The sequence below is a fragment of the Sciurus vulgaris genome, assembly GCF_902686455.1.
Source record: "Sciurus vulgaris genome assembly, chromosome: 8".
NCBI lineage: Eukaryota > Metazoa > Chordata > Mammalia > Rodentia > Sciuridae > Sciurus > Sciurus vulgaris.
Genome location: NC_136468.1, coordinates 31,586,142 through 31,611,891, shown reverse-complemented (window position 1 = coordinate 31,611,891; position 25,750 = coordinate 31,586,142). Strand labels below are relative to the sequence as shown.

The window sequence follows — 25,750 nt, the reverse complement described above, 5'->3', positions numbered from 1 at the left end:
CTCCATAGTCACATGTGTTGATCTGTCATATTGACAGTGCAAGTGTATTTTAACTGCTTAATAAAAAAAAAATGGGAAAGATATTATCACAGAACTCACAAATATGCACCAAAGATGACACTTATTTCAGCTATTGAATGGTCCTCTGATTTTAAATGAAAAACAAAGATAATTCAGTTAGTAATTCTAAACATTCTACATTAGTTGTATTAGAAAGTAATGCATTGGTCTCAGAAAAATATCATTTAGTCTGCGCTTTCCTTTATTTACATCTCAATTCTGGTGAAGGTAAATAGAAGCAAGATGTTGCAAGAAGGGATTTGTGGTCATTCTGTAAGATTTTGATCCTTATCCTGTGTTAGAATATTTTTAGGAAGCAAAATTCAGACTGAATTAAATAGATGTCATGGTAATATTATCACTTTGGATTCTGTGAGTTTCCTTTTAATGTGCATACTGAATTTTTCTAATACGGCAAACTGGAGCACATGAAATGCAGTTTCATGCTTCATTGAACTGAATTCTGTGTAGCTATTGAGAAATGTTTAGAGAGCTGTAGTAGATGTGTCCATTTTAGTGACCATGTTTTCCCTCATATTTATGAAAATGTATGTTTCTTTTATTCTGAAAATGTGAATTCATTTATTTGCCTGCTTGAGAGAGCACTCTTGAGAACTAGGAGAAAGGATAAATGTCAATAACAATGAGAGCAACAATTATAGATGGCGTTCAACTTGTTCATTCAGTACTAGTCTCTGTGTGCAGCAGCTGAAAGGAAGAATAAGGTGTTTCTTCGATTCCACTTACATTCTGTTGGGGAGAGAAAGACAAAAACAAAAAAGCAAGTGGATAATTGCAGAACATGTTAAGTATCTTGAAAAGAATAAACATATTGATGTGAGATCATCCTGTAGCAGAGATGAAAAAGAGTCTTTCCAAAAGGGAGACATCGTGCCTGAGATAGGAGAAAAGAAAAAGAGTGAGCTGGTGAAAAGAGGTGGATATTTCACACAAGAACCTGATGAGTGCCAAGGCTCTGAGACAGAAACAGGGTGGTGTATGTCAAGCTACGAATGGCTTGCCCTGTGTTTCCTCCTGTAGGCTATAAATGCATCAAGGTTAGTTCCCCTATTTTCATGATTGCATTATGATTTTATAGGAAAATATCTTTGCATTTAAAAGCACAGAATGAAGTACATGGCATCCTGTGAGGTTAGTCCTAATATGCTCTGTATTTTTAAGGTGATAATACTGATGAGCAGAGAGGTACAGAGACCCAAAATTGTTCAGTTGGTAAGTTGTGAGAATAGGGTTTCCACCCAGGGAATCTGAATTCACAACCCACTCTTTCAACATTATACTGTGCTATTTCCCTAAGAGAGCACTGTAAAAATATGACTTATTCTTTTTACTATAAAGTTACAGGCATCTTTTATGACCTAGAGAACTCATATTTATCTCCGTTTCCTTCTTTAAAGAATGTCGTGTCCAGCTCTGGGTACCAATTTTACCAAAAGTATAGACATTTGGGGACTATTTGAAAAGAAGCTCCCTGTTGGTAGATCTTCATGCACAAGGAGTGGCCTTAAGTCTATCATGAAGATAAATCTTAGGACACTACAGTGTCAGTATTTATATACTATCATGGAGAAAAATAAATATTTTTGTAAGGTCCCAAGTAGTTATGATTTAGAGAGAAATGTAAAGGCTACAAGGAACTTACTTTGGTAGAGGAAATAACTAACATTAGAAAATCCAAAATAAGAATAAGGTATGCTTAGGGAAATAAAAGGACCCTGACATCAAAGATGTTTAAACAGAGGCAGAAAAACCTGTTACTAAGCATGTGGTATAGAAAGGTCAAGCAATGAAGGGAAATTGAACCAGCATGCTTTTTCCCAATTCTGAGATTCTATTATGAATAAGCTAGATTCAGAAACCAGAATTAGAATCAGAAAATCAGAATTAAATATATTTAATTTGGTAGAAATTGGAATAGAACTCCAATGCAAGACATAGATGGAGAGGCAAAGAAAGGTCCCCAAAAGATCCCAAACAGGTGACTTGGAATTAAACCTCTCTACCCCATCGTCTTCTTTACTCAATCAAGTGGACTGGTGAGCTGACTCAAGTAGAAAGCACTAGCCCTGCCTGCCTCAGGAACATGTAGGCAGCTTTCAACTTCTCCTTTTCAAAATCAATCCTAAATAGCCAGGTGCAGTGGTCCATGCTTGTAGTCCCAGGTACTTGAGGCACTGAGGTGGGAAGATCACTTGAGTTCAGGAGTTCCAGACCAACCTGCACAACATAGCAAGATCCAGTCAAACAAAACGAAACAAAACCCATCCTGATCTCCCAGGGAATTAATGTCATGCATATGTCTTTACTGTAACTACTTGTAATTATATTACTTTAGTTCAATCTCTATGCCTTCTTTTTCTGCACCCTAGATGCAACAAGGAAAACTTCTGATTGCTTTTATAAACCTAGAAATTATTTTTTAAAAAATAGTAACTGAGACAAGTAGCAGACCTCCAAAGACAAGTAGCAGACCCCCAAAGATCCAGGGAATAGAATCAGACCATTCAAATAAAATTGAATTTAGAAGTAACATATTTTTCACTTACCTATCAAGTCCCTAGACATTTACCCCTGGAACATGGTATCAGAAGAATAGTTCTTAAAATATAGTGTAGAAGATTAATAGATCCAAATGAATCAGTACAAGGCATGATGAGTTGTAATTGAATTGGATTTTAGATCTAGCAGGTTTATTCCACTTTGTGTTCTAGAGTTCTGCCGAAACAGCACATTAGTTGAAAACAAATGTTTTATGCTAAGCCAGTTTACCAATTTCTATAGAGATATGGACTAGGGTCAACTTCTTTGAAACTCCCAAAATTTTAGTTAGATTTCTTAAACAAAGGGTAGCAGTGTCTTTTTTTGTAGTTGAACTAGTTGCACCTTCATGCTACCTAACATCACATCTTTGAAGAAAAATTCTTTGGTTTGCAGGCCTTATCAATATTACTAGTTTAACTTATAAATGTTTTATTTTGAGCAGTGAAAAATGAATAATTGTCCTCATATGACTCAGTTTTCAACACCTTTTAGCGGTGTGGCGTTTATTACTTGTTAGTAGCGTATATGAAAACTTCATTATTGCATTAACTAAACCAGAGCAAAAAAAAAAAAAAAAAAAAATTGCTCTTTTGCAAAGGCATTGTTGACTTCTGACTTGGGCTGTTTCTCAGTGTCAGCTGTGTCTCCCAGTCTTTCAGAGATGTAGGTTATGTGGGCTCAAATGTAGCTGCTGCTCAATCTCCTCCAATTCCACTGCCTGTGGAAGCTGAAGCCCTCTTTAGGTTTTCTGTCACTTCTCAGTACTGCTTCACTTCCTTCCATCCAGCTACCTGACAAACCATCACTGTGTTTTGCAGAGGCAGGGAACCTGCTCATCCAAAACGAGAATCCACTTCAATCTATTGTTTCCTAATAGATGGTTAAGAAATCTTCCACTGGGCTGAATCAGGTCGACAGAAGCTAAGATACGTTTGAATCTATGCAAGTGCATTTTTTTTTATAGTTCCTTCTCAGTAACTCCTAATATTTCAATTTTAAGTCTTTCTGTCCTTTGGCCTTTTTTATGTATATATACTCTAAAATTTAGGGACTCATGCTAATTTAATGGACTATTGCAATAAATCTTTTGCAAAATAAATTATTTATAAGTTTATTTTATTTCATTTCTAAATTGTCATGTACCAGAAATACTTATATTAAAATATTTGTAAATATCATTATTCAGAAATAACTTAGGAAAAAGTGAAAGGGCCAGTGTTCTGGCTTCTGTTTTGCTTTTGTAGGAATTTCCTGAGACTAATTGAAAAATAAGAGAAGATTTAGGAAAACAAAAAGACTAGAAACATAGCAGTAGACAAGATGTTTAATATCACATTTAAAAAACTAACTAAATTCATGAAGTTAACTTTAGGACTTTAAAAACTAAATTACAAATTTTCTATCTTTAAATAGAAGTATAGATTAAGTATCACTTAAACATTTTTAATTTTCTCATTGAAGGTCTTTAATTTGTGTAATAATTTTTCGTCATCTGGTTCTTTTATATTTCATAGATTCTTTTTGCTTCCATTGCATGGTTTATTACAAATGTCTCATGATGAAATAAATTCTAAGTCATAATTTCTTCAAATGATATGAGCATCTGTTTATAGAATTTTCACTTGGTTTGAAAGGACCACAGTACAGTAGCCAGAGTGGGAAAATATATATTTATACAAAAGGCAAACAGCTCTTTATTTCTTTGATAGTTTTTTCAATTCTTGCCTTTTCTATTATTATTTAAGAAGTGTTTATTGTGTCATAAAGAATTCCTATGATCCTTGTTCTCACATGAAGTCTATTATTACTCAGCAATATGCATGTTTGAGATCAGTCATTCTTCATTAAGTATTTTGACACATAAAAATTGTGCATATTCATAGGATATTGTGTATTCATGTTTTGATGCATGTATGTACTGTGTAATATTCAAATCAGAGTAAACATATTTAGCTTCTCCTCAAACATTAATCATAACATTGTGGTGAAAACATGGAAAATTATTTTTCTGTTTCTTTCTTAATACATGGTACTGTGGATTAAACACCAGAACTTATTTCTCCTATCTAGCTAAATCTTGTCATTTGAAACAGTATGAATGGACGTGGAGAAAATCATGTGAAGTGAAAAAAGCCAGGCATAGGAAGACAAAAGTACCACATGACCTCACTCATGTGGAATCTGGAAAAGTTGATCTCATAGGAATTGACAGTAGAATAGTGGCTCCACTGTCCTCAGTCACCTACACCAGAGTCACCAAGGTGATTTTTCCTAGTGATTTTCACCTCTCCATTCTTGACCCTCGAGGCCAGTCATTGCCCTAGTTCTGAGTTTTTTCTCTGTATCTTTCTCCATCTACCTCTTCCTTGTTCATCTGTGCTCTATTTTAGATCCTTATTGGTCTTCATGTAGCCTATTCTTAATGGATCTACCTGCCCTCAGTTTTGTCCTCCCTGACCTTCTAACACAATCACCACCATAAAACTTAAATATGACCATGAAACCCACAGTCTTAAATACCTCCAGTAGCCTATGGGAAAAATTTTCAAAGTCCTTGTCCCAGCATGCAAAGCCACCAATCTGCCCCTTTATCTCTATGCCTGTCCCTCACCTGGTTGCATTTTATGCCTGAGAGTACAGACTGAGTTTCCTGCCATTCTCTCTAAATACCCATACCTTCTGTCTTCCTAGCTGATGATGTTCTCTGTTCCTGAATACCTTCCACCCTGAATTCCTCCTTGCCTTCATTTAGGTACTCAGCCATCATTTAAGACTTATCCCAAGTATCTTGTTATCCAGGAAACCTTTTTTATTTTTTGTCCCATTTGGATCACATACTTTATTAGTGACTGTCCCAAAATGCATATTGCTATTATACTTATTATCATATTATAATTTAGTCTTTGGTCCTCACTAGAACTTGAGTTCCTTGATAGTGGACACTTTACCTTTAGATCTTTATTTACTAAGATACATATTCTGATTCATACAAGGCATTCATAAATTTGATGAATGAGTGAATACACAACTAAAGGCTGCCTGCAGACGCATTTGAATAGGACCTATGGATAATACAAAATAATCTCTGGTAGAGGCAATTGATTTATTCCCGCCATAATGGATTCACAGATTCTTCTTTGGTCCTTGTCTGTGACTCATAACACGAATCTAGGAAATTTGATACAAGAGTGCATTTTGTGATAAGTGTTCACAGAAGGGAGCCTGTGGCTCTGCATAGGAATTAAGCAGAAGTTTTGGTCTTTTAGGCAACAAGCTCTTTAACTAAACCAATAAAGCTATGCTGTAGGAAGGTTTCGCCGAGGTCCTGTCGTGAATGGAAGGATACCAAGTTATAGTTGTGTCTCTGATTTCAACCCTAACTCTCTGTCCTTCCTACAAAGGCAGGGACAGAGTCACGCCCCACATGGATGAGAATGCAGACAGTAGGCCTGTAGTGCAGACAGGAAGGTCCCTGTCAGAGGCCTGTCTTATCACCCACTGTGCTGCTGCTCCCTTGCTATGTGAACTCGGCTTATCCGTTATTGGAAAAGGGGGGAAACTGATGACTCTAAGGCAGCTCTCAGGGCTCTTCTACAAGAAGAATTTTATTTCTCAATCCAAAGGGTAATTTCCAGGCTTATGTCTTGGCTCTATATTTGCTGTCTCATTCGTAATCACCAGACTGTAGTCACAAAGAAAAGAAAATTTTCCCTTTCTTCTCTTTATCACAGAGTTTGCCTGCATTTCATTGAGGGAAGTTACTTGATAGCAAAGTGCTACAGGAAAAAAAAAAAAAATCTACAATGAATCAATCTACATTGTCTTCTATCTAAACACTAAATATTGAAATAGTGGACTCATTTAGACAAAACAGCTAAAGGTAAAGGTCATAATGTGAATCACAGAGTTCCTAAACTCTGGGCCTTCTCTTCCTTTTTGCCAATGGGGATGAGAAAAACAGGTGGTTCCTGGGGCTTGTTCAAGTTCATCTGTGATTTTCCCAGTATTGATTAAATACTTATCAGGCTACAGGCAACAGAAACCCTGCTGTCAGTATTGGACGTCATCACTATCATTCTCTTGTTTCATAATTTAAAAGGAAAAAAATGACAGAGGAAGCCATGGTTGTAATTATTTAATAGATATTTTTAAATTACATTTATCTCCTTATCAGACATGCGAATGGGATGGGGGAACTTCAACACCCTCTTGCCAGAATCTCCAGTTCCCTGGTCTTTATACTCTCACCATCCCATCCTGCTGCCCTCTGCTTAGGACTGCACCCACCTTCCCTCTCTGTTTGTCCCCAAGGACTATTGACCTTGCTGAACATTTTTTAAATTAATAAATTAAAAAATATACACTTTTGAGTGAAGCCTGTACAAGGTCATGATCTCTCACATCACCAGAGACCTCAATAATTTTCATCAGTCCTAAAGGTTACCTTTATATTCTTCACTATTTTCTCCAGACTATTTTCCCACCTGCCTCTCTTTCACAGTGACTGAAAAAAATAGAGAAATGGGTTGAAAAAGTTTGTACCATCTGCCAGCCCATCAACCTAAATTAACTCATTTAGTATACAGAATCCAAGAGGTAGAGATTATTATTCCTGAGGCTTATGTGAGCGATGTGGGTTTCAACTGATGTCAGCTTTACTCCCAAGATTCTTCCTTCCATGTCATGTGATCCTGCCTGAAACAGAAACCCTGGGGCATGAACAATTGGATTTCTCATTCTCATTTTCTAAGTGTAGTTTGATCCATATGAATCTATATTTCCATTATGTTCCTGAGTTTCTTTTCTCTCTAGACTAATAATCTTCTATCCATGCTCTGCATTACCGCTCTTTGGAGACTTCATCGTTGACCTCCCATAATCTCAAATTCCTTCTCGTAATAATTCTCTTCTCAGTGCACCCCATCACATACTAATGCATCCCCTGTTTTAAAGAAAATCCCATTCCTTATCTTTGCATCTCTCCTCTTTTATTATTAATTGTCATGCAATTTTTCTCTCAATATATTTCAGTATGTACCTCTAAAAGTTAAAAAATAAAAAAGATAGTGCTATACTACCTGTATGCTGATATTCCCCAGTCTCTACCTGTAGTCCAGATTTCTCAATGGCTCCCAGACATGTAGTTTTGACTGACTAATGAACATCCATGAACATCTCAAAATCCAGAGATCCCAAACCATATTCAAAGTCCAGAGATCCAAAACCATATTCAAACATTTCTTCCTGTTCATACTCCCTACCACTCATGTATGCTCTGTTAAGACTTAGGATGTCATCAGTTGTTCTTCTTCCTTCCTCACTCCCAAAGATGACGACTCCTAAATGTTCCTAAATCCTACAAGATGGTATTCTATCTTTTTGCCCTTAATTCTGTTGTACCTCCATAATTTCTTGTCATAACAAAAAATTTTATTGTAGGATTTGCTTTATTTTCTGATTAAGGTGATGGATTCATTATGAGCCATTATGATATCATTGTATTTGTTCTGTTTATTTATTTCATTAACACTCACTACAGATTGTCAGTTTTTGATTACTAATCTTTTAAATAATAGCATTTTACCCTGGCAATGCCCTTAGTTCCTTTTTTCTTCTTCTGCCTTTATTTTTCTCCCTGTGTTCTTCAAGAAACTTAAGTCTATCACCATACAGAGCATTTTTTTTCTCTGTTTTGTAGGTTTTTGTTTGTTTGAAATATGTTCAACTTGAAAGAGTTCTAGAATTTTAAACAGGAACATTGTGCAAAGTTTTTGGTCTGTTACTGTCCCTATTTATGCTGAACTTAAAGATTTTCTTAAATGTGATAATGCTATAGGACCATTTAGGCTGGAATTTTCCTAAATATGTGGATAATTACCTTCTCTGATAAGTAACCCCCTATCAATTTAATCTTTCAACTAGGCTCATGAAGATTTTCTGTTCTACTGATGGGAGTTTCCCATTGGGTCAGGTAATAAAGGTGAATGCAGTTCTTGACTATACAGGCTCACATCTATATTTGCATTTGATCTGTCTTAGGCGCAGCTTTAATAACCATTATCAGCATTCAACAGCTGCTTGCTGGTTCTGCTTCCAGAAACCTCTCTCTGGTCCAAAACACAGACAGGTACTCTGAGCTGTGCATTCCTGTTTTGAACATGGGAAGTTATGTCAGACTACCTCCTTCCTTTCTTGAGTTACTTTATGTGACAGTATGTACTAGTGTGATAGATAACTATATCAAGTTTGTTATTCAGTAATTTTAGCTTGTAGTTTCTTTAGAGAAATCCCCTTTCTCAACCAGCTAAATTTCTGCATCTGAAAAATGTTTTCTTACTTCCATCATCCTTCCATCTTTTTTGAGCTCTAAATTCTATGCTGTATTTTCATTGAAAATAATACTGACCAATTTCATTTTTATATTAGCATACATTAAACTTTGGATCCAAGTGATTCATTGCTGATAGATTTATACTGTTTAAATGGCTTTGTAATTTTGGCTATTTGGTATATTTGTTAGCATATAGAAAGCAAGTCCACAGTAATTTTTAAGGTTATGCTTTATGGAGTGAAGTTTATACAAGTCAAGAATAGATCCTACAAATATTACTAGGTCTTTAGTTCAATGTTACAGCTAAATTTTCCTTTTCAGAATATTTTTATATATGAAAATGTGGAGACATAAACATTTTCTTATATCAAACTGTACAAGAAAGTAATCAAGAGTAAGAACTATTTGAGGTTTTCTTAATACTATCTTGTTCTTTAAAGACCAGTTGGAAGTCTACAAATTCAAATCTTGTTAAATAATAGCAATATGTGGTAACCTTGCAAAGAACTCAATATTTGAATTTGTGAGTTTTCAGTGAACCTTTTCTGAGTACCTCTTATAATATTATTTTATCCATTTATCTGATATTTAAAGAGAAGACCAAGTGGAGAAAAGAAGGGAAGGAAAGAATATTGTTTTCTTCCTTTTATTTGCAACTGTTTACTCCCTTTTTTCTTCAAATATTCAAAAACATGTATTGGTATATTATTTTACTCTTTAGTTTTCTTCACTTCACATTTTTGTGTTGGTGACTAGTGGCGTAATATTTGCCCACCCAGAATGTTTTGTAAAATGTGTTCCTCTCGACAACACTGATTAGTCAATGTAAGTAGCGCATAATTTGAAGGGTGGGTAACTCTTCAGTATCTTCTTGAAGCTTTTATTCATTCAGCAAATGTTTATTTAATCCTTAAGTGCAGGGCTCTAAGAATGGTGCTGAAATTACAATAGGAATAAGAGACAGACATATTGTAGTTCGAATAGGGACAGGAATGTACAAATGCATAACAATGAGTCTCGCTATTATATGTACTTATAAAAAATAGAAAAAAATATAAGCACAGGGATGCTGTAAAAAACACAAGACAAGTAGAGATGTCTATGAAAATGAGCCTTCATTTTGCAGCCTTTCCTTCCCACCTACCCTGTCTGCCTAATCCCTGATCAGGCAGCTCTGAGCCCCTTCCACTGCCAAGCCTGCGTACTACCCACCAGCCTGCGCAGGTCACTTTGGTCCGCATCCCATCTCCCATTGTAGACTCCCTTGGCATCCACTCTGCTCTCTGGACTCAGCTGGCCTGTCCTCTGCTCTCTGAGCACTGCCTGAACTTTTCTGGCACCCCAAGTTCACTCAGCTCAACACTCAATGGGACGTGTTCTATGTTCTCCTCTCTGTCAAAATTCCATTCATTAAAGCCTGCCTTCGTGTGCTTTTGCTGTCCTTGTTTACTTTCCTTCATAGCTACTGCTCTGGGTATTTGTGTATTTACTTAGTGCACCTCTCTCCTTCTTGCATATAATAAACAAGCAAGCAAATGAACTTGCTACAGAGTCTGAAATTACTTTGCATTCCACTTGGAATAAAAGGTGCCTAGTATGCAAATATTGAATACATTCATTTTATGCACAAAGATGATTTCGTAAACATTTAATTTCTTTCTGCGATATGCCAAACTCAGTTTGGCAATTGCATGTAGATGAAGTAGACAAGTTCATGGACAAAATACAGTCAGTTAAATGCTTCAATAGACATTAGCACAGGAAGTTTACAGGAGTGGTACTAATCCAGGTACATACACAAATGGATGAGGAAATGGATGAATATGTAAATGAACACTTTATCTTAGTTCTCTAGAGCTCCCATTTAGTACTCTGCAGTCCTCTGTGGGGGTAAATCACCCAAATAATCTGCTGACATTCATCAGGGTCCTGCTTTTGTAGATGTTCAGAGACGGGTTTGTTGAGGGTGAGGACGAACAATGCCTACCCTACCTAACCTGTGCTTCTCAAAATTACCTGTGTGGGGGATCTCCTGGGGATTGTGTTAAAATACGTGTTGTGACTTTGTAAGGCTGTGATGGCCCTGACTCTCCTGTCAACCTCAGTATTGGTGATGCTCTTGTGGAATAGCAGGTAGGTGAGTGAGGACAGTATCTGGGGATGAGGTGATGAGATAGACCAGTAATGATCCCGGTAGGGATATATTTGAAGGCAGACTATAAAGGCCTTACTGAAGGGACCACAGGGGCCTCTAGATAGCTTCTAAGTTCAGAGGCTGGCAAAGACTGCAGGAGGAGCTTGCTTCAGAACAGAAACCCAGAGTTCCAGTTTGGATATGCTAAGTGTGAAATGCCATTTAGAATCCAAGTCGAAATATCAGGAAATGCAATAGAAAAGAATAGGCCTATACATCACATTCAGTGTCATCAGAAACTTAAAATTTCATGTTTCTGTTCATCATTACTATGTGACACTTCCAAAGCGTGCTTGGAATTTTTTGTACTGTTATAGAAAATATGAGCAATAGAAAGGACCTTAGTGATTCATGCTGTAGTTTGCTTCTCTGCTCGTCTTACACTGACATTAGTAAAATAAGCAGGGTTTTCTTGTCCCCATGTCCAAGTTATTTACAAGCAAAATCAACATATCATTACTCAAATCATTAGAAATATTCCTAGAAGCCCAATATGCATCACTGTGCATATTTAAAGGACACTGTACTCAAAACACTCTCTAGAAATAGAGCCAGGCTTTAAGTTTTTACCATTTACTGGTTTTGGTAAATACCCAACTGTGAGATGTATCACCTGGTTCCTCGCTGGCCTTGTAGGCAATTTCCTAATGTGACTAATTCTTATTTCTTTCCTGGGCTAAGTTATGCAAATGAGCTTTGTTACAGTATGAGCGGTGGCCATTAGGTGGAGCTTGCATTGAAATTAGTCCTCTTTGACTCCCTTCTCACAGAAAGAGGAAGACCTGGGTTGTACAAAAGATTTGTTTACTTACAATTTTCCTAAACCTTAATCATGGAAAAATTTGGATCTTACCCACGCTCATTTTCTGAAAGTTCAACAGTTTCATGCTGAAATCGGCGCTGCCATTCTGCTCTTTCTTGCGATGGGTGCAGAAATGCTAGAGTTTAGCCAGAGAAGAGTTTAATACTTACACCCACACCATTTCAGTTTTTTTTTTTTTTTTTTTTTTTTTTTTTTTTTGGTGATGCTGGGGATTGAACCCAGGGCTTTGTGCATGCAAGGCACACATTCTACCAACTGAGCTATATTCCCAGCCCAGTTCAGGTATTTTAATAGAAGTTTAAACAAAAGCAAAACACTATAAACTTCACTATAAACATAGATCTTTATACGAGACCCTGTTTGGCCTTTCTCATTGTGATACAATAAGACCTGGTAGGTTTTATGACCAGCAAGAAAGTGGGTGGGAAGGGAGATACTTCAGGGATCCCCTGATGATTATGTTTCTCTACTTTAAGTCCAGAGCAGATGAAAGTCAAGCCAGATCATTCAATGGCAGGAATGACAGTGGGTCCATCGGGAGCTAGCTAAGGATGTCAGAACCTAATTCCTACCATCTGGACTTTACTCTGGAGCTCTTGGCTGGTACTGGCTGCCTTATGTGACCGCTAGACTTCCTATCTGAAACAATGTGTGGCTGAATCAAACCATTGTCAAACCATAAACTTGACATGGTTGTTCCATAGGCTATGGGATTCAAAAGAAAAAAAGAACATCCCACATTAAAACCCAGAATCTAAATCCAGGCATAATTGTTTTGTTAATTACTTCTGAGATATCCCATTTTTCCTATTACTGTACCTTTTTAGGTATTAAATATTTTATAATATAAAATTCAGTTTTTGCGTGGTGATTTTAGAAACTAACTTTTTTATTCTTTCCTTTCCCTAGGAGCACTGAATCAAAAAAATTGGGGGAAAAAATATCCAACATGTAATAGTCCAAAACAGTCTCCTATCAATATTGATGACGATCTTACACAAGTGAATGTGAATCTTAAGAAACTGAAGTTTCAGGGTTGGGATAAAGCATCCTTGGACAGCACATTTATTCATAATACTGGGAAAACAGGTACAGGGTTTGTATTCTGTTGGCCTTTGATATGTTTTCCAGACTAGAATATGTTTAGATTGGTTCCATTTCATTTCCCTGGAATGACGTACTGTGAACTGAATGGATATCATCAGTAGAAGATGCCAGACGGAAAAGAGAAAATTAGAGACGTAGGCGACATTTCGAAACTGTATAAAATAATAAAATGAAGAGTGTCATCATGTCATGTTCTGCAGTAGCTTAGCAAGAGTGATCCTGCCACTTGGAGATGTAATAATGTATTTATATCTAATGTAATTTAATAACTCCATCACTGTTCAATCACATAGTCAATCCAGACCTCCCTACCGTGGGCAATACAGCTTGATCATTGCTGCTCAGCCCCATACCATATTAAGTATTTGGATATGAAAAAGCAATTGACTATAATTGAAATTCAAGAAAAGAAATTATTAGCCCTTCTATATATCAAGTTTAATATTGTAAACCATCCTTAAATAGCACTTGTTAAGTGCCTTTTTTGGAGACTGTTTTCTTTAAAAAGCATGTAAAATAGAGCATCTTAAAATTTTAAAAGTTTTACAATCCAATATACATGGACAAAATAATTTTCAAAATGTGGCACTTAATTTTTTTGATAGTATATTTTAAATAAACCATATAAGAGGAGGTCATGTTAAAAAAAACTACACATCTAACATAAATTAGAAAAATATTTAAATTATAATGGCCACCCTGTTGGGGGAGTTTATCATTAGCAAGTTTCTTCTTTGTTTTTCATATCTAGGTAGTACAATTATTTAAATATAATAATTTAATTTAAAGTCCCATGAGGACAGGAACTTTTCTATATCAGTGCCTGATGCATCATAAGCACTCAGTATTTGTTTAATGAATAACTAGGATGATTTTTACGTGTTAGATTTTAAATTAAATAACAAAGTGTATTATCCATATCTTGACATTTTGATACCATTTTTTAAGGGTTCTGTAAGACTTTAAGGCAGGTGATCTCTGCTTTTTCTGAGGGCAGAGTGGTTAAGCCACACTGCTTGGGCTCACTACTTGACCCTTCAAATGACAACATGACAAGCTGCTTCCTTGTCTGCTACTCCTTCTCCTTATCTATAAAATAGGGCTGCAAATGACATCTGGTACCTAGGGTTCTGTGAGAATCCAGTGGTTGATCCACATAAAGCAGTGCAGGGCATGGACATCTAAGTGATATATGTCTCCTGTCGTTGCTGTTGTCATGGTTGTCTTTATCATTATTATTATAATTAGTGGAACCTATATAATTAGTGTATTCCTAGAGGCCAACAGAGTGCCTCGCAGAGTGAAGACCGTTTAAATCTGAGACCTCAGAGTTCTGCACCAGGCTCTCAAGATAATTATTATTCTCCAAGTGACTCTTAAAGTATAGTCAGATAACTTCTGCTGCAGGACTCATGTACAGGGAAGTTTAGGACTCTTATGGTGGCCAGTTGGTTTCAAACATGGTATGACTCAAACCTCTTAGAAGGAAAGGACTTCCCACCCTCCTTGCCACAGCTGAAGATCCAGGCTCTGGAGCCTGGTGAAACCTGGCCTGGAGCCTGGAAGAACAGAGGTGGAGCCCAAGCAACAGTCTGAGCAAGAGTAGTGACCAGTGGGTGCCCCTCCAGGAGAGGGCTTTCCTTCTTTGAGCCCTGTTCCTTCTCCCTTTATTGTGTCCCTTCATTACCATCAAATGCCTTAGGGAAGTGGCACTTTGGGGGAATGCCAGCCTCAGGACACCAAGCAGCGGCGAAGAATCGCCACTCTCTGCTGTTGGAGTCACGCGGTAGTTACCTCTCCAGCCTTCTTTACATCGATGGCAGTAAGTCCATGAAGTAAACTGTGCAGGACAAGAAATCTGAGCTTCCAGAACAACTTAACAACTTTTAAAATCTATTTAATAAATGATTTTTTAAATATATCTTAAATAGAAGAAAATTTAGTTGAAATTTATCATTTTGATTTTCAGAAACTTAGATGCAATTTCATTTTTTGTGTGTGTGTGTGTGTTTTTTTTTTTTTGGTTTGTTTGGTTTAGTGGAAATTAATCTCACTAATGACTACCGACTTAGTGGAGGACTTTCAGAAATGGTGTTCAAAGCCAGCAAAATAACTTTTCACTGGGGAAAATGCAATACATCATCTGATGGATCAGAACATAGTTTAGAAGGACAAAAATTTCCACTGGAGGTAAGTTGCTGGTTCCACTGGTTATAATTTTATTTTCTAAATCAAGAAGATTTTATTTAGCATATAATTTTATTATTTTTCAATTTATAGTAATATTTTGATGACTTGATTGCTATCTGCCTTCCTCAGCAGACTGAGCTCAATAAGTATGTGCTCTGTCTTTGATTTTCCAGTCCTAAGTACCCAGAATGGCACATAGTAGGTGATCAATAATGTTGATGGTTAAATGAATGTAGGAGAATTCTTTCATTTAAATCTTTTGATTAAAATGAGAAAAAAATCTTAAGCTTTAAAATTAAGCAAATAAATATAACAACTAATATGTCATTAAAATAAGTATTTCAAACTTTGAGAGTCTACATTGGTTGGTTTTCTGGAAAGTAGCTTATTTTTATTAAGAACGTTACATGATTGATTCTCAATATTCACTGTTTCAATTTGTAGCAGTTAAAATATTTTTTAGAATTTACATGTAAAGATTTATTTACAATAGTAAAAAGTGGAGAAAAAGAATGGTTACATGAATTATGATGGAATAGTATAGGTCTTGTAAAAATCATGTTTTTGGATGATATGCCAAAAGGTTCATCACATTAATGCTTTTAAAAAATATAAAATAGCATATCCGATATTATGTTTCTAATTTTATAAAACATGAATGGAGACTGGGAATATAGTCTGAGTGAAAGGGACTAGGTTTGAAACTGGTTCCACCATTACTCACATGACATTAAACAAATTATTCAACTTACCTAAGCTTCCATTTTCCTTCTGTGAAATTGACATAGTAGTAGTACTACCTGTCTTAAAAATTGCTATGGGGATTAAGTGAGAGAACGAATTAATTACTCTTAAAAAGAATAATGGAGGGAAACCAAAAAAATCTTAACAGTGATTTTTCCTGGGTGATGTCATTATACATGTCTCTTATTTTCTACCTTAAAAGCCTCATTTTTTCCTAAATTGCCCATAATGAGACTACATTACTCTTACAATTCAAAAGTTACAACTTCTACTAAAACTAGGATGGATTATCGGTAAAAGGCTAAAAAAGACTTTTTAAAATGTGAATAAGCACCTTCTAATTTATGGGTTATAGTTTGGAGATTTTTGTGTATTAAATGTCTTTAAATAAGAGCATATTTATGAAATTTGACTTGTCAAAGAAATAAAAGTGAACTCCTTAAATACATAACATCTTATGTCTGGGAGTTTAGCTTTCTCACAATATTGCCCATTTAAACAAAGATAAAATTTAAAAAGAAAAACTATTAACAAAAGCCCAGGTTAATAAAAATAAATACTACAGAATTTTTGTAATAAACCTCATTTTTTTTTTTTAATTCAAAGGTCTCTCAACTTGTCCTCAGAAGTATGGTTTGTTTGTTGTTTATTTTTTTTAAACTTTTTTTCCCACATTTTTTAATGGTGCTTTACAGTTGTACATATTGATGAGATTTATTGCTACATATTGCTACATGCACACAATGTAACAATGTAATTTGGCCAGTATCACTTCCCAGCATTTCTCTCCTCTCTGCTATTTGTTTTTCAAAAATACTTGTGTCATCATCCACTTATCAGGGAAAACATTTGGCCTTTTGTTTTGGGGGATTGGTTTATTTCATTTAGCATGATATTCTCCAATCCATCCATTTACCTGCACATGCCATGATTTTATTCTTCTTTATGGGCGGGGAGGTGGGGGTTAAGAGAAGAATGGAGGAATTTTGGATTAAGTAGAGGGAAGTGAGGTGGGGGGGCGGGAGTATGAAAAATGGTGGAAAGAGACAGACATCATTACCCTATGTACACGTATGATTACACGAATGGTGTGAATCTATGTCATGTACAACCATAGAAATGAAAAGTTGTACCCCATATGTGTTCAATGAATCAAAATGCAGTCTATTATATATATATATATATATATATATATATATATATATGTAATTAGTTTAGTTAAGGTTATTTAGTCAATTCCTTTTCTCTTTCAAACTTTTTGAAAATTTTATTTCTCTGCCTTGTATAATAATAAAACCCAGTATGGTATATGATTAAGGCAAACTAGGATTGTTTCCTACTTTAAAATATTTATATCCTTAAATTCAATAATTCCACATCTAGCAGTTGCTACACAGAAACGTATCAGAGATGCACACAGATATGTATTTGAAAATTTTATTTGTAAATGTACTTTAATTGAATCCATTTCTTCTACAATATAGATATACAACATTTTAAAAAAATACTTGCATGTAACTCTGCAAGCAGGCACCCCAAGGAGCATCTGGACTTACTTTCTTTTTTGATCTCCCACATCCCACAATCAAGTCTTCTCAATTCTCACCCCAAATGATGCAGGAGGTCAGAAAAGAGTTTAAACCACCATTGTTTTTTGCATGGATTGTTGAATGCCTCTGTCACTGGTCTCTGTCCCTGGTCTCTCTCTCCAGTCCTTCTCTTTCTGTCTATCCCTATGCCCACCTTGCTCCTGTTAACCGAAGTGCTTCAGAGACTGCTGGGATGACCTCCCTGGCGAGGCCCTCCCTACCTCTCTAGCCTCACCTGTTCTCTAGCTACAGCTGCTCATCCTTCAGGAGGCAGCTTTATAACCCTTTCTCTCAAAAGACGTTGTTGACACACACACACACACACAGCTGGAGCCTCTACCATCCTCTGCTTCACACACAGTTTCTCCCATCAAAGAACTACCCACCCTTGAGTCTTCTGCTCTTAACCTGAATTACACTTCTGCCTAGCTCAGTTACCTGAATTCCAAGCCGACATCCTGAGGAGCACCAAATTATAATTGGGCATAGAGTCTGTTACAGACAGGCGTGTAGACGAAAGTAGAAATCAACAAGGATAGCTTCACAGCACAAGAGGAGAATTAAAATAGGAAACCTAGAACATTTTGTATATTTGAGGAAGAAACAGAATCCTTGAGAATTTCAATAGCAGAAAACACAGTATGATAATATACAAAATGGTGTCTCCAGACCATCAAGAAAAAATGAATTCTAGCAAAATAGTTAAAATAACCTTTGATAACTTATTACACTTGACAGTTCTTCTAATGCGTTATTACTGTAATGCCCATTGGTAATCTCAAAATGGTAATTGCTATTCTAGATATGTCTACCTTTGTATTTCTTTCATGACTGTGATTATGTCTACTTATAATTGATAAAATATTTTCAAAACACACAAAGAATTATATAGTTTATAGACTTTTTCAAATTGAATTTATTGGTCACTTGTTTTGTTAAGTCTCTTCCCTGACTTTGGTGAAGCCTTGTACATAATAAAACTATTGTTACTTTTATAGATGCAAATCTACTGCTTTGATGCGGATCGATTTTCAAGTTTTGACGAAGCAGTTAAGGGAAAAGGGAGGTTAAGAGCTGTGTCCGTTTTATTTGAGGTGAGGTAATCATCATATGTAGATTCAGAACAAGCAATTCCTTTTTCAATCACATGAAATATTGATGTAAAATATTAAGACATACTTTGTTATAGACTTAGAGTGGTAATTGGTAGTCATCTTTTTAAGTGATTTTGAGGAATACAAAGGGACTCATATTCATTACTTGTGTGGGTTTCTTCCAACTGGAGCAAATTCTTATAAGTACACAGATTTGCTTAACAGTACATAGAAGGTGTCAAAATTAAGTAGCAGTAACTGAATCAGGACACTTAAAATTTTACTAAGTAGTAAATGTAAGCCACCTGGTTTCTGTTTGTTTTATGTGTTTTTAACCTTCCTGTGGGGGGAAAAAAGTGTGTGTTTGGAACACATTTTTTGACACTTAAAATGGAATTCATTAATCTTTATTTTTTATTGAACATTTAATCAATCATCATGTTTTTAGAATGCCATTCTTCTTTAACAGGTTGGCATAGAAGAAAATTTGGATTATAAAGCCATCATTGAGGGAGCTGAGAGTGTTAGTCGTTTTGGTAAGCTACTTCAAGAAATATCTTTTGCAAGATTCTACTTTGGATGTATATGAATTCTTACAATATGACAAAAATTATTCATCCCAAAGGTGGAAAACCGTCTGTTTTTAAAGAGGAACAGTGTCTTGCTTCTCCCACTTGATTTATATGTTTCTCAGTAGATAAAGGACAGTTTATCAAAAAGTTTGGTGATATTGTAAGTAGGAACTTAAAGTGTTCTAAATTTATTTTTCAAAACAATCTAATTACATTATGCATTTAAAAGTATTTATCTATTCTGCTGCTGCATTTATATATACCTTAAAGACTCTAAGTTCTAATGTGCAACCAATTAATTTTACAAAATCATATTTTAAAGTGAAAAAGGAATTGCTATTCAAGTTAAAATTTATTCCCTGGTGGTTTTCTTCATAAATCCTTTGCTTATAAGAAGGAGATAAGATTTTTGCAAGAGGTGAAGGCTTACCTAGAACAAGATACAATATACTTTGATTTTGTTCTGCTATCTCATGGATCTTATCATTTGTCACAGCAAATGCTTTTGACAACACTGGTAGTAGACTGCGAACTAGTAGTATTGTTATTCTATTTTTATTAAGTATACACACACGATATTAATGCTGCCCTGAGTTATCAATAAAATGAGGATTATTCCTCTCTGGGAAGCTGCAAAATTTGAAATCAGAAACAAAGCTCATACAGATTCTTTTCTCAAATGCAGAAGCCTGGCCTAAAATTGATTCATCTTTGTCAATTACATGTGAGGATCTGAATTGACTGAACAACTCAGAAGTCAGGAATATGCGAACCCCTGCAGTGCAGTGGTTTCCTTTTTTTTTTTGAAAGGTATAATCAAATGCAGAGTGAAGCGGACATCTCCCTCCATCCAACTAGATTGCAGAATTCAATGCTGAATTCTATAAGCTTCACTTTTTTCCTTCTCAGTGAGTCAGAAAGTGGATTCAATCCAGACTGAAAGAAGGCAGCTAGTTTAAATTCCGACACTTAAAAACATACAAAATACGAATTCTGAATGTTTCCGTGCTTTGTCACCAGCCTGTGGGGATGACAAAAGTGACTTAATCCTGACTTGCATAACTGTGGAACTTCACTTTCATTAACGACCTTTTCAGTTATTTCTGGAAGTTTCTGGGGGGAGGGGTGTGCCTAAGTATGAATTTACTTCTGTTCTTTTGACTAAGGTTTCTGTTTTAGAATTTGCCCTTCGCAGGCCTTCAAAGGAAGCACTTCATGAGAGCCACCACTGCCACTGAACCTTCCCTGAAAATATTCCCTAACAGCATTATTCTGCCTGTATCCTGGTTCTTAATTTGAAAGCAGAATTAATAGTATCTAAAACGACTGAGGATAGCTACTGTTGTGCTTTCTGTCTTTCTCCTCTCTGCCTTACCTGTGCACCAACTTCCCCAAACCCAAAACGCAGCTATTTCCATGCCTATCAGTTCCCTATTTAATATTGCAATAGACCCATCAAAGTTCCTCAGGGTAGGCAGTTGGTAGGTGGTAGTACCAGGATTTATGTCTTAGTCTGTTAAAAATATGTGCCACTATATTGAGGAGATTTATATTAGTTATATGTTTCAAAACATATGAAATACTTGCCAGTTTCATTTGAATGCTTATTAGGTATGATCTGTTCAAACTAAGTCCTCTTAAAGTTAAACATTTCTATTTTGATATTTCTGGAATTAAATCTAGCCCTATGATTTGTCTGTCTGTCAGACCCCAGCACAGCTCTGCCTGCCTGCCTCCCTCAGCCTCCCTCACCTCCCATCTTCCAGATCCTGATCCTTGTCTCTAAGGAAGTCGAGCCGCATGCAGACTGCCCTCCCCTTCAACAGACTTGGTATCCCTGCAATTTCCCAAGGAGTCCCAGACCCTCTCCCAATTATTAGTGTCCAATAAACCGAAGACTTCCCAGTATTGACTTTCAGTCATTGCCATGGGGAACCTTGAGAATCAAAGACAGTTCTTGTCTTTAGACAGAGACTCTGGAAGCATTAACTTCCTGCCCTTATCCATACAGTATGAGTTATTAAAAAAATGCTTTCCCACCATCATTCAGATTACACAGTATATCTTATTATTATGAGGGATAGTTATTTACTTCCTCCATTCAACCCTAGAAGCCAAATCTTATTAATTTTTCCCTTTATCATCCCTCTCTTTTTTTCTTTTCTTTATTTCCACCATACCTACTCTATGTCAGACATTATTCTTTCCATGGAGTGGAGAGAGAAATGGTGATTTTTGCATGATATGAATATAATAATATATTAATATTCACCAAGCACAGATCACCAAAAAAGAGACCTGTTAGTCGAACTCTTTCCTATTGCAAGACACATCCAGTTAGCATCAGTGACTCTCAACTGGGAGATCTTGATAGAATGGCCTATGGTGCCTTCTCAGCCACAAATGCAACCCAGGAATTTATGCATTGAAAAAATCCTCACGAACAGTTTTGATTTGGTTCCCTCTTACATAACATTGTCCTGAGTAAAAGGAGTTGATTTCAAGTCTTTAGCTGCTCTTCCTGAGTGCATGGCACATTGTGGTCTTGTCTTTTTCTTCCTGTTTCTTTCCCTCTCCATCTTTCCTCCTTCACTAGTGTCCTCCCCATGGAAGGATATGATCAGTTGGGTGATTAATCCTGAAATACATGATTAGGTGAATGGTGACTGCGTGAATGAAGGACAGTCCCCAAATAGAGCAGTGTTGGCTCAGGTGTGATTCTCCCTTGTGCAGTTATTTAGAAGAAGCTCATGGTTTTGTTTTTGTTTTTGTTTTTTCCCGCAAGTCAGATTATAGAGTAATTGAAAGACACTTCTGTCATTGAAGGTCTTGTAATGGTTAGAACAGGAGCTTAGGACAAATGTGTAAATAATAACAAACTGTATGATTTTGTTAACACATCTGTAAGGGAGGCTAGATGATTGCTACTGAGGTACAGAGTCAAGAAAAATGGCTTCTGTGTTGATAAGAGGGAAGAGAAAACTAAAACTCCTTTTCCTATGATTATTTTTTCCCACCTAACTTTTCCCCCTAGTGTCTTTTCCAATTTTAAGAACGTTCTCTCCTTCCAACTCTACTAAGGTCTCACCTTTGCTCTGCTTCCTTTGGCTTCTAGCAATCCTGGCATCAGTCCATTTCTTGCATAATTTAGCAGTGCGTCCATTTCTGCCTCTTTATTTAATTAGCATTTTCCACACTCTCACTTCCATAAGACATCTGTAAGATAAATTTTGTCTTCCGCATAAGAATGAACAAACACAGTCCACTGAACATTAAGAAAAGAGACTTAAATCACAAAAATTTTGAGATACTAAAAATGTGAGTCAGAAACTAGAACATCTTCAGAATAAATACAGTAAATATTCTTAGTTTCCATGAACTTGAATCTGAGTCTGAATTCTGACATTGAAAGAGGGAACTTAGTTTAGAAGTTAACTTATGAATCCATCAAACTCAACATAAATGTGAACCTTCCAGTGGATTAAACTAGACTTAAGTCATATGTATATAATGCTGTCAATTGAGTCAAATTCTAAGACTCAGTCTTTAATTCAAACTGGAACCAGTTGACTCCATCTTCAATTATTTGTCACAAAGAAGCGTTATTTGAAAGGCGAAAACCTTGCAAAGACTTCATTTTACTTAGGGTTTTCAGCCCTGGCTGCATGTTTGCATCATCTAAGGAAGCTGTGAAAATGCTTAAACTCAGGCCCCAGTGCTAGAGACTTACAGTCAAGTGATCTAGAGTAAAGTCTGAGTCACTAGCACTGTTTTAAAGCTCCCCAGGTGACTGTAACAAGGGTGTCACTACTGCCCTACACTATACTGCCTCACTTAGACTGGATTAAATTTGCTTCGGTAATTATTTTATGATGACCTAAATCTCTTAGACAAAGCAGAGGACATGCACTGGATTGGGTAGTTAGAAGGAGCAGTAAATAAGTGAGAGATTTGGCTGGTAAGCAAATTGCTCCCATAGGAGCGAGGGCTGGTAACAAATGACTAGGTGGCCAAAGCAGGACTGTTGACAAGCACAGTTGGAAAGACACAGAAATAAAAATGGGACTATTCAAGGAGACATATAAATTTAGATTGTTTCACGTTCTAAGGCCAGGCAGCCTACTTAGGAAGGCTCTACCAATTTTTGCATAGGAATTCTCTACTCTTAATACAAGTTAATATGTAAGATTAAATAAATATGTATATAAACATGTATGTAAGAATAGTATACATGTATATAAATGTGTATGTGTATATTGTATACAGAATAAATTTTTACTCTTTGACTTACCTTTTTACTCTGTTAGAGACTTAATAAATATTGATTTTTAGGTACTAAAATTTATCATTTTGTCCTTTTATGCATGATAGTTTTGTGTGTCATTTCAGAAATCTCAGCCTGCCCTAGGGTTAGGAAGATAATTTTCTGTTTTTCTTTCAAAATGTTGTTATTCTGTTCACTTAAAAATCTATAATCTATTTGGAATTGATTTGTATTTATAATCTGAAATAAGAAATCAATTCACTTTTTTCCATAAGGATAGTCAGTTGATAAAGCTGACTAATAAGTCCCTCCACTCTGTACTACCTAGGGATTTTTCTGTCACACAAGTGACCACATATGTGTAGGTCTGTGCTCTCCATTCTGTTCCATTGTTTCTTTGCCTATGTCTACGCAAGTATCTCACCATCATGGTTTTCACAGCTTTGTGTGATAGATCTTCCTTGATAAGAAAAATTGATAAGAAAAACTTGATTAGAAAAACTTGATAAAAAAAATTCTCAAGCATGTTTATTATTGTTCAAGATTGTCTCAACTTTTCTTTGCATTTCTATTTAAATTTTAAAATCAGCATTTTATTTAAAATAAACATGCACACACAAACCTTTCTGGGAATTTTATTAAGATGATTTTTTCAATCCATTAGTCAATTTGGGGAAAAGCAACACCTTCACAACACTGGAGCTTCAAACCCATGAACATAGTATTTCTAACTTAAAGGTTTTTTGTTTTTTTTTTTTTTAATTCTCCCAAGAATGCTTTTTAGTATAGATATTTTATAGCTCACTTATTAGGCTTATTTGTAAGTATTTGATATTTTGTTGCCCTTTTAAGTCATATTGCTTTACATTTTATTTTCTGCTAGTTGATACTGGTACATAGCAATACAATTGGTTTTTGTGTATAGGTCCTGGATGCAGTGTCTTTGCTAAATTCACTTAATTCTAATGGCCTGTAAATTCTGTTCTATATTTCACATGCACAATTATGTTACTCTCAGAGTGTTCTGGCATCATTTATTCCCATACAATCCTTGTTAAGTTTTACTTCTTTTGCTTGCATGATTGTTCAGAGTTAAAAGTGCAGTGATAGCAAGACATCCCTATCTCAGTTTTGATTTCTAGGGAGTAGATTTCAATAAATCATCCTAAAATATGATGTTCATTTTAGCATTTTGAATTAAATAAGTTGCTTTTGTACTTCTCAAACTGGAATTTTTGATTTTTATCAAATGATATAACTATCTACTGAGACGATCCTATGATTTCTGAATATTTTTGTATATAAAATATTCTCTTTGGCATCGTATGGCAAAGATAAGACATTCACACTTTACAGTGATATATTTAAGGCAATTTAGAGTATGTTAGATTTATCACACAAATGTTCTTAAATTTCAGTTCTTAAAATTTCAATTCTGATTATATGCATAACAAAGCATGTGTCTCTATTTCCTGGAAGCTTTAACTAGCCAACTACCAGTATTGAAATTCCAGCTGAGATATATATTATTACTTTGCAGGGAAGCAAGCTGCCTTAGATCCATTTATTTTGCTAAACCTTCTGCCAAACTCAACTGACAAGTATTATATTTACAATGGTTCGTTGACATCTCCTCCCTGCACAGACACTGTGGAATGGATTGTTTTTAAAGATACAGTTAGCATCTCGGAAAGCCAGGTAATCTTGGAAACTCACATAGATGAAGTCATTTAAAGCATTTTTAAAAGAGTTATTTTCTATCTTTATTACAGAGTATCTATTTTAAAGAGTTTACTGATAACTCTGAAGCAGATATGTTAAATTATTTGATCTTCTTTCCAGTTGGCTGTATTTTGTGAAGTTCTCACAATGCAACAGTCGGGTTATGTCATGTTGATGGACTACTTACAGAATAATTTTCGAGAACAACAGTACAAGTTCTCTAGGCAGGTGTTTTCCTCATACACTGGAAAGGAAGAAATTCATGAAGTGGGTATGTATTGAAATAGAAGTTTTCAGCTACCCTCACAGATTCAGTGTGGATGGTAATTTGGGTATAATGAAAAATATACAGGACTTAGGGTTTTAGAAATATTTTAATTGACTTTATAATGTCAGATAAAATATTTAACTTCTCTGAATCCCAGTTACCACATCTCCAAAATGGCAACCAGAAAAATTTATTTTTTCCCCATATGAATAACCCCATTCTGCAGGGGA

The 25,750-nt window shown here is 35.7% G+C and overlaps 1 protein-coding gene across 4 annotated transcripts in view; it reads left to right on the top strand.

The window, feature by feature from the left end:
- PTPRZ1 (protein tyrosine phosphatase receptor type Z1) overlaps nt 1-25,750 on the top strand; it is a 174,773-nt gene that overhangs the window by 74,698 nt on the left and 74,325 nt on the right. For all 4 annotated transcript variants that reach the window (XM_079149828.1, XM_079149827.1, XM_079149830.1 and 1 more), the window contains exons 3-8: nt 12,880-13,059; nt 15,116-15,267; nt 18,599-18,694; nt 19,164-19,230; nt 25,071-25,228; nt 25,373-25,523. In XM_079149828.1, the coding sequence (XP_079005954.1) occupies nt 12,880-13,059; nt 15,116-15,267; nt 18,599-18,694; nt 19,164-19,230; nt 25,071-25,228; nt 25,373-25,523 (804 nt within the window). The remainder of the gene's footprint in view (nt 1-12,879; nt 13,060-15,115; nt 15,268-18,598; nt 18,695-19,163; nt 19,231-25,070; nt 25,229-25,372; nt 25,524-25,750) is intronic.